At 36.1% G+C, this 10,332-nt stretch overlaps 1 protein-coding gene across 5 annotated transcripts in view; it reads right to left on the bottom strand.

The window, feature by feature from the left end:
- Positions 1–1,894: 1,894 nt before the first annotated feature.
- nckap1 (NCK-associated protein 1) overlaps positions 1,895–10,332 on the bottom strand; it is a 162,624-nt gene continuing 154,186 nt past the window's right edge. For all 5 annotated transcript variants that reach the window (XM_073047054.1, XM_073047055.1, XM_073047056.1 and 2 more), the window contains 2 exons: positions 3,553–3,642; positions 1,895–2,841 (listed from right to left, as the gene is read on the bottom strand). In XM_073047054.1, coding sequence (XP_072903155.1) covers positions 2,725–2,841; positions 3,553–3,642 — 207 coding nt within the window. In that variant the 3' untranslated portion in view covers positions 1,895–2,724. The remainder of the gene's footprint in view (positions 2,842–3,552; positions 3,643–10,332) is intronic.

The raw sequence follows: 10,332 nt of genomic DNA, 5'->3' as shown, positions 1-10,332 counted from the left end.
GTTAAATTAGGGATAAATGAGTGCCTCAGTGATTATCATCCAGTAGCACTTATGTCCATTTTGAAGAGTTTTGAGAGGTTGGCAATGAAACATATCAATTGCCTGAAAAATAACTTGGATCGGCTCCAATTTGCCTACCATCACAACAGGTCCACAGCAGATGCCATTTCATTGGCTCTTCATTCAACCCTGGTACATCAGGTTGCTGTTTAATGACTACACCTTAGCATTCAATACAACGTCCCCTCAAAACTAACCAATAGGCTTTGAGATGTAGGCCTCAATACCTCATTGTGCACCTGGATCTTCAATTCCCTCACTTACAGACCCTAGTCAATTCGGATTGGTAACAACATCTCCTTCACGGTCACCAACAGCACAGGTGCACTACAAGGCTGTGTACTTAGCCTCCTGGTCCACTCACTTAACACTTCTCTGTGAGGTTAAGCACATCTCCAATACCATATTTGAGTTTACTGCCAACACCACTGTTATTGGCTGAATCAAAGGTGGTGATGAATCGGCACAGAAGAGGGAGATTGAAAATCTGGCTGTGTGGTGCCACAATTACAACTTCTTTCTCAATGTCAGCAAGACCAAAGAGCTGATCATTACTTCAGGAGGGGGAAGCCGGAGGTCCATGAACCAGCCCTCATCAGGGGATTCAGAGGTAGAGAGGATCAGCAAATTTAAATTCCTCAGTGTTATCATTTCAAAGGATCTGTCCTCGGTCCAACACATAAGTGCCATAATGAAGAAAACATAGCAGTACCTCTATTTTCTTGTAAATTCGTGAAGATACAACTTGTCATCTAAAACTCCGACAAACTTTTTAGAGTGTATATTGATCAGTGGCATCACAGCCTGGCATGGAAAACACCAATGCCATTGGATGCAAAAGCTATCAAAAAAATAGTAGATCACAGCCAAGTTCATCACTGGTAAAGCCCTTCCCAAATCACAAGGAGCACTGTTGCAGAATAAGAGCATCCATCACCGAGGACCCCACCATCCAGGCCATGCTCTCTTCTCCTTGCTGCTATCAGGAAGGAGGTACAGGAGCCTCAGGGCCCACACCACCAGGTTCAGGAACAGATATGACCCCTCAACCATCAGGTATTTGAACTGAATATGTTATCTTCACTTACCCCATCACAGAACTGCTCCCCTAATCTAAGGATCACTTTCAAGGACTCTTCATCTCTTGTTCTCATTATTTATTTATTCTTTCTTTCATTCAATTTCTTTCTTCCCTTTTCTTTTAGTATTTGCAGTTTGTTATCTTTTGCAGATTGGTTGTTTGTCCATCCTGTTAGGTGTGGTCTTTCATTGATTCTATTCTGTTTCCTGTACTTACTGTCAATACCCACAAGAAAATGAATCTCAGGGTTGTATACGGTGGCATATATGTACTTTGGTAATAAATTTGAACTTTGAAAAAACTTCCATTTGAATAACATGATTTGAGTATTTCAGAGTTATGTCTCATTTAACTCAGAAAGACAGCATTGTCCTTATACAGAAAGCTGGGGAAACTAAAGGTCTCAAACATTATAGGCACAACTGCCGTAAAACTTTGCTAATCTAGCACATGCAGGACTTTGCTGGTGTTGGACCAGCTGACTGTTCTGGGCCGGTGGATGTTATTCTTATTAATACTGCAACTCAGTAAATTTCCTTTCAAAAATACACAACAGTATAATAAATTTTCCTATGAACCAGGCGAGTTTAAAAATGTTAACCACAGAAAACTGAGTTCCAATGAGTTAAGAGGTCCCAGAGAGCCAGATGCTGAACTACATGACGTCTAAACAGCTAAAAAGCAAATTATTGAAGTTTTACTGAGATGGAAATATTAAATAGCAAGTTAGAATTAATAAAAAGACATCCTCCGTTGTGAATGTGAAGTAACCTGGCGTTTTATTATTCATTATGGAAGATACACAAACTTGAAAAATGTAAAACATATAAAAGAGCTTAAGGGCTGCCATCTTATGAGATAAATATTCATACAGTGATAGCGTACAACAGGGTACAATGATAGTGTGAAATTCAACAAGCTCTCCACTGAAGTTAGTTTTATAAAAAAAAATTATACTATGCTTTATACAAACATCACATTTGTTCCGAGTATTTTGCAGTGGATTGCTAGAACTGTTTTTGGAGATTTCAGCATTCCTACAGAATTTGTAGATATTACAGTGTATTTCAGAGTAATATTGTTTAAAATTAAAGGAAATATAACTATTGTGTTAAATCCAAATATATGCAACTAATAAACCATTTATTCCATTTACCATCAATGAAGAATGATAGGTATAAATCTTTTCTTGCATTGCCTGAAGTAATTTACACAGAAGGAAGCCAGATCATCTCCAAATAGTGATTATATAAATTTTCCTCTGCATTTTAACAGCTTTAAGATGTTTTTAAAACAGCTGTTTCTTTTGCACAAATAATTTTAAAACTCAACCAACATTGTAGTGTAATTATAACAAATATAGCTGCTATTTAACTGAAACCAGTTTTGCCACTATGCAGCAAATCAATCAAGCATATCAATATCAACGTAAAAAACACCGGTATACAATGTATGTCTATGAAAAATGATAGTTTCATAACTGCTTTTTAGGCTAAAGTGAAATATTTCTACAGTCATTAGTCTGTAAACCTGTACTGCAGAACATGAAGTTAATTTGAATTTTTCATTCACCAAATTCCAACTTAGGCAGAAGATGTAACACTTTGCTTGTAGACAGCATGGTATGCATTTCGCAGGAGGACATAGGGAAAACATGATTCCAGCAGATCCATTGTAAGAAAAGGAGACTCTTGAACAATCTGCAGAAAAGTCCAGTGACATGTCACCCAATAATTACATACAGTGGCATTTCAATCACCGAAGTAGGCCACACTGCTGCAATGCTTATTTCATGCTTTTAAAAAAAACCCACAAAAACCTCAACAAAATTACTGCTCGCAACTCAGCCAGAGCATCATAAATAATACATTAAACATTCTGTAAGAGCAAAGTTAAAACAAACACCGTGGGTCTTTTATTTTAATGAAAGACAAGCTAGATGATTGCAGGTGTGCTCATAATATGAAACATGGCTGGTAAGTGCAAGCAATTACTGTGGTTATCAGAGATTTCCCAAATCTAAACAGATTTTATAAAACTATTCTCATTGTTTACTACTGTGGCTGCAGAACCAGAAAAAATGATTGAAGGTTAAGAAAGATAATCAACATTGAGTTATTGCAGTAGTTAGATAGGAATATGATTACAGTAGAAAGATAGATGAGCTTGCTATTTGGCAATAAATGACAGACCACAGCAGATGATCAGAACTGACCTCTAAAGGGATGGAGACAAAGCTGCACAAGCCCCTCATAGGCAAGTAAGTTTGGGTAAAAGTCATTTACAGCACAGTTAATATTAATTACTTGTTTAGCAGAGATGAAAGAGCAGATCCTTCTTTCTTTTTAATGACGACAATCTTTTATGATATGGCCGCATATAATATAATCTAGCTGTAACTTAATACTTACCATGTCAAGCAGAAGGTAAACAGATTCTCTGTTTCTGGTAGTGGTCTTGTCAGTCTCTTGCCCAATTTTTAACAAACTTGAAGATGCAAGCTATAGAAGTAATGTTGAATATATTAGTGTCACTTTGTTGAGACATAGAATTCCCATGAAGTAAACTCAAGCAAGTTCAGACAGCAAATCAAAGGTGGTAAGAAGTGAAAAGGTTAAAGTTAGCTAGAATCATCTGATAATACAGTGGATTCCGGTTAATTGGAACACATTAGGACCAGTACATTTTGGCCAATTAACCGAAATCTCATGAAAATAGATAAAAAGGGATAAAAAAGACAAGCTGAGTAACAAATTATGTATTTTTATGAAATACAGAACAAATTAGAACACTACCAATAGTACTGCAGTACCATAAATCTGTATATTAGTTCCTAATAGTTATTGACAGAGGAGTTCATCCAGTGTGAATGCCGAGTTCTTTTGATTGACTGTAAATTAACAGATTCATCACAAACATCTTGTGCAGTTAACGGACCACCTTTATACAATACTATTGACAATTGCAAACTTCAAATCTTCATTTTTGTTGTAACATTCAAGATACCTCCATATTCTTCATTGTTCCTAACTTGAAGTAGTGAAATCAATTCATTTTCACTTTTGGCTCTTTCTAGCATCGCCAAGCTTGAACGCAGTAGGCAAAACAGTTCTGTATTGTCATACTGCTTATTTCTTGCCAACTATCAGTTACAATAATCACTGCTTTTTGAACATATGCAACTGATGCTATTTAAAAACTGTTCACTCTAAGCATGGTTTAGCGTCTAACAGCCACATAAATGCACACTAGTTAGAACCCGTCTTCAGCACCAATTAAGCAGCATTGTGTCCCAAATAAAATAAGGGAATCCCAGCAATTTTCTCAATTAGTTGTTTAAGAGTTGTCCCAAATAAACAGATGTCCTGATTAACCGATGGCTCAAATAACCAGAATTCACTATATTGCAGTAGATTCCCATACACCAAGTACAAAAGTTACATGCACTGTTCCACGACAGGAGGAGAGCTCCTAAAATGCAACAAAGACTTGAGAACTGCAAACAGCAAAATAAAAACTTGTCAGAGATGCTAAAACTACACGATTTTCAACATAAACACTCTGAATTGGTTTCCAGTGAAGTAACAAATGGATATAATTCAGATTAAAAAGCAGCAATGGAAATAAAACAGAAAGATAAAACATCCAGGAGAAAGTAGTTTCCAGCTACAATTAATGAAAATAAACTAGATGTGAAAAAGGCAGATGCACTGGCAATTTTCCAGACCTCTCTAAATTAATGTATTGTATGTTTTGGATTGAAAATTGTGAAAGAACATCATTTTAAAACAAAAGAGAGAACAAAGGTGGTCACTAAAGACCTCATAGCTTAATGTCTATTTTGTGGAAATTGTTGGAATCAGTCACAATTATTGAAAATTTGAACAAGTGTAAGATGATCTAAAACTTATTGGTATATTTCTGGGAACTATTTTGGGGTGTTGCAACCTTGGCTAAGGTAGGACTTTCTCAAATCACAAAATAAGTCAGGGATCACCAATTTGATTCATTCCAAATTATGCCAAGAGCACAAGGTACATCAAAATTAATGGGACCAGACAGCTGTATCATTAAGACTGCTCCTAAAATTTCACAGCTATGTCCTGTTCATACATAGAACCCATCAGTTCATCTAATTATCACTCACGTCTACCTCAATAATCAGCAAAGTCATGAAAACAGTCATCAATAGTCTAAGCAAACAGCATTTATTCACCAATGCCCTCTATGTTTCACCAGGACTACTCTATTCCAGATCACATCAGTCTTAGTCCAAAGATGGATGAGGATCTCAGATATAGAGGCAAGACTGAGTGTTTTAATAAGCTGCCCTGAAAAAAACTGCCAAGTTCCCAAGGAAATTACCCTTAGGAACTCCCCATGTTGTCATTATTGACCTGAAATACAACTGGATCAACCACATCAATAATGTGGATAAGAGAGCAAGCCGACGGTTGGCTGTTCTGCAGTGAATGACATCCTGAAATCCGTAGAGACAACCCAGTGTCTTTCCTCAAGTCAGAACTGCAGTGAAATGTTCTCTGCAGAGCTGGCTGAGTATAGCACCATTAATTATCATGAAATTCAATTCTATTCAGGTCAGGAACATCCAGCTCCTGAAACTGAATAAAGATTCAAGCTGCTGCTTGATGTAGCAGAGATCTTAAAATTACTCATCATTACTCCACATTGATTTGGAAGAGCAAGGCTCAAGACAGGGAAGCATGATAAAGAATATGGAAGTTTGGAATGTGCAAGAAACAGGGACATTTACACAAATAAAAAAAATGGACAACAGAACAATTTGGTAACATTTAATAATACACTTCAATACAAGGAATCTAGGAATAAGCAGATGAGATGTACAGATACGCATATAGACTGCGCTTTTACTGCAATGCAGTTTATATCCAATCCCTTTCCTCTTATCTGGTATCTGAATCAGTTGTGAATTAAAGGAAAAAACAGTGGCAGATACAATTATGTTAAAATAAATTGCAATTGTAACTATGAGGAAGAACATGATATTGGAATATAAACAAACAACCTCATAATGGTTGAACAGAGGAAAGAAGATGCAGTAATTGTAGTGCCAGCAAATAGACTCTGGATACAGCCCCGACCGAGTACCAAGGCAATGTAAGAGGAGACCAAGTTCAGAACAAACATTATGTAAGGCAGCAGGACTACCATCCAGATTACTTCCTAGACATGAAGTGTAAGATAATGTGTGTTTTTTAAAAAAGGAAGCTTACTCTGATTCTGGAAACATGATAGCAGCAGCAACACTGGGGAGTACAGAAACTAGGAATGATTTTAAAAAGGAAGATAGTAAGATATTAGATGAGATTATATTATTAAGTAACATTTGGGAAGCCACAAAGATGTTTTCTAATTTTTTATCTGGCTTTTTAAATTTATGGGAAATATATGGCTTCTTAGAAAACAACATGCATACAGCATATAAAATACGGGTATGGTTCTAAAATAAAAATTTTGCATCTGTCTTCATTTAATAGTTAAACAATTCATTTTTCAGGCAAAACTCATGAAATATTTCAATAGAATATGAACTACTAGAAAACATAGTTCAGCATCTTGGAAGTATATGAATTGCTAATCCAGCAAGAAATATACCACATACTCCAACTAGTTAAAGGAACCAAGGCAGGAAATAGTGGAGTGGAGGGGAGGGGAGGGTAGGTGTTGGCCACTATTTTCCCATCCTCTTTGGCTATGGGTGTGCTATCAGAAATCTAAAAGCTGGTTTTGTTCAAAAAGGAAGACTTGGATAAGTCAAGTAATTATATCACCTGGTCATTGGAGAAAATTCTGAGGAACAGTTTCAGTCTTATTTGAAGAAGCAAACATTAACCAAGGGCAGATATCTGATTTGCTCAAGGAAGGTGATTTATAACTTTTTTTTTGCATTAAGAGGGATGATTTATGAGGATAATACATTTAAATGCTTCTAAATAAATCTTATTAAGACATTTGACAAGGCTTCAGATGATTGAATTATTTTTTTTACAGTAACTTTTGAGAGTTCAGTGCTACATCTCCATTTCATTGTATCTTTCAATGATTCAGACTTGGGGATTATGATTATCAGATTTTAATGGTCGGTGGTAAGTTGAATTCAATTGGATAAGTGTCAGGTATATTTGGAGAACAATCACAGCAAGGTACACAAAATAAACAGTACCATAGGGAATGGGGAACATATTCACAGATCGCAGGTGAAAAGGTAGAAAGATCAGGTGACTGAGGTAGTATATGGGAAACCTGACTGACAAAAAATTAACAGCAGCTTTCTGAAACTAAACGGACATTAGTTAGATCATAGCTACATGACTACATAGTTGTAGTTACCACATTATAGTACGATAACAATTGCATGAGACAGGGTGGGCACAGGAAATTAACATGCAGGAAAATTTTAGTAAACAAAGACTGGATAATCTGGGGTCATCTTCTGGGAAAAAGAGATGGCTGAGGAAAGATATAATTAAGATGTATAAAACTGAGGATTCTAAATAGATTATATCTAGTTTCATTAGCAGAGCCAATAACCAAGAATCACAGATTTAAAGAAACTGTTGGAAGTAAAAGAAAATAATAAATTATTTCACCCTGATAGCATAACGTTCTGAAACTGAATGTCTTAAAAAAATGGAGGAAGTAGGGAATCCTAATTTCAAGTTAAAAGAACACTAATATAAGCTCTTAATGTCATATCCTATTAGGATATGGATAAAACTAGAAAGTGGGATGAAACTGGATAGTTTTTTTTGATGAGTACAGATAGATACATTGCCATTAACTGCTGTTGGCCTATTTCACTGCTGGCTAGTATTTTTATTGAGGTCATTAGCACGGTGGAGCAGGAAGGCTGTGCATATAAACAGCCAGAAGACATTTGATTAGAAATGATTAGCAAAATGACACGGATCAGTAAGCTGATGGGAAGTAGGAGATAGTAGGAAACATTATCAAAATTGCTGGATGTGCAAATTGCAGCTCCCTTTGAGATCCAGTCTGGAGCCTCAGCAGATGTTTAGAAATAAAACATTATTCCAGTAGCAAATTTTGCAATGAAACTAATTAAAGATACAGGAAGTTAACTGGTTGCAAAGAGTAAGTTAGAAAGGGACATGATATGTGCATGTTGGATTAGATACAAGGTATACCTACTATTTTCTTAACACTGAGAGGCTTGGAAAAATGGATGGAGAAGGCAATTTTGATGAGAAGGTACATGTCACCAAAAGGCACAAGACTGAATACAGATCTTTATTTCAAGGAAGCTAGAAGTAGCGAGGAAGTGATAATGTCTTAAAAATAGGACCAGGGCATTCAAGAATAAAAACTAGAAATAGAAAGTGTAATGAAAATTTATAACTTCTTGTCTAAGTAACTAAATCAGTTGAATTTATGACCGAGTTTGAGAGACTTGTAGGAGGTTTCAAGTGATAAAATAGCAAAGGCAAGGAAGTAGAAGCTGTACTGTCTAGCCATGATAGAACTGAATGGTAACAGTCCTGACGGCTAATTGGCCAAGTTGTGTTGCAAATGAGGAACAGATCTCCCTTTCACTTTCTGGTATGAAATAATAGTAGTTAAGAATAATGTTTTAAAATACCAATTGAAATATTTTATCCTTTAAATTACAAGCACCTCCAAGGAATTTTTAGATGCCTGGTTAATAAGATTTTTTTCTTTCAAATATTTCAAGGCAATTTCACAAATTTGAATTCCCAGCGCAGGGCTTTGCATGCCTGCAGCTCATATCAGAAATTGGGCCGAGGTCACCACAATCACAACATTGCCCATTAACTTTAATGGGCGGAAAATCCTGCGGCATGCACATTGTGCATGAATCTTGATGTACAAATCTACAGCTGAAAGTTTGCTTTAGGACTGCAAATCCATTAAATTGACATTTACTTCTGCACCACCACTATTGGAAAGATAAAATCCTACAATACGATTCATTTCCCTTCTAAAATGGGTAGTTTCAGAAATTTAATTCCTGCAACTTTCTCTGTATATGTTTTCCATGAGTTTTATAATATTGGTTTCTTTTTTAAACTGCAATAGTCAGAAATATCTACATTTGCTCAAATGACCAGCCTTCAGACCTTGGATAAAACAATAAAGCAATCCAATTTCAAAAGTAGATGTGTTCATAACATTCAATTTGTGTTCACCCTCTCAGTTCTATCTTTCCTAGTTTCTATACATGTTAAAATCACCAACTTCCCAATTATCCTGACTTTATTTTTCAGAAAAAGCTTCAAGTTTTATTCTTTACTTTTTACTTAGGGTCCTTTCTATAATAACAACTCCAGAATACCAATTTACAAACAGAAACCTACATTCATTCAATACAGCATATAAGCCTGCTATCTGGCCTATTATGTCTATGTCAGCTCCAAGTGCTGAAATGTTCCACTTCTCTGCTCTTTCTCTTTGAGAGTAATTGAACTTGCTTCCACATCACTTGAAATGCAAATATTTCCCCCTTTTATGTCATCATCACCTTTGATGCGGTACTTGCTCATTTATTTTACTCAAAATTGGATCTTTTTGCACCTATCGTCTTCAATAAACCTTCTGGTTTCACAGAACATAGAATATGTTAGAAACTGTAAGCATAGAAACTGTACAGCACAGTACAGGCCCTTCGGCCCACAATGTTGTGCCAACTCTTAAACCCTGCCTCCCATATATCCCCCCCACCTTAAATTCCTCCATATACCTGACTAGTAGTCTCTTAAATTTCACTAGTGTAATTTAGGTAAATCTATTACTCAGTCTTTCTGCCATGTATCCTGAGAAGTGATGGCAGGAATTGAACACAATACTCCTACTGAGGGTTAACAGCTACATAGTAAGTGTCAGTGAAATATTCTTGCTTTTGTACTTCAATGCAGTACTATTTTTTTGAACTTCCCACTTTGCACCGCCACTTTTGAATTACACGTTCCCCAGGTCTCTCTGCATCCTGTTGCACCACTTAGTTTCTTTAGCCTCTCTTTATCCTCTGTCCTCCTCAGTGCTTACTTACTACTGCACACTTCCTTTCTGGAAAACTACTACATTTTGCTCTTTCTCCTAGCCAATTCAGTATTCATTTAATCACCATCTCCTTAATCCCACACATTTCAGTTTATTTACTTGCTTACTTA

This window comes from Hemitrygon akajei, chromosome 5, assembly GCF_048418815.1.
Source record: "Hemitrygon akajei chromosome 5, sHemAka1.3, whole genome shotgun sequence".
NCBI classification, from domain to species: domain Eukaryota; kingdom Metazoa; phylum Chordata; class Chondrichthyes; order Myliobatiformes; family Dasyatidae; genus Hemitrygon; species Hemitrygon akajei.
Note: the sequence above shows the minus strand (reverse complement) of the source record. Positions and strands in the feature narration are given on the sequence as shown.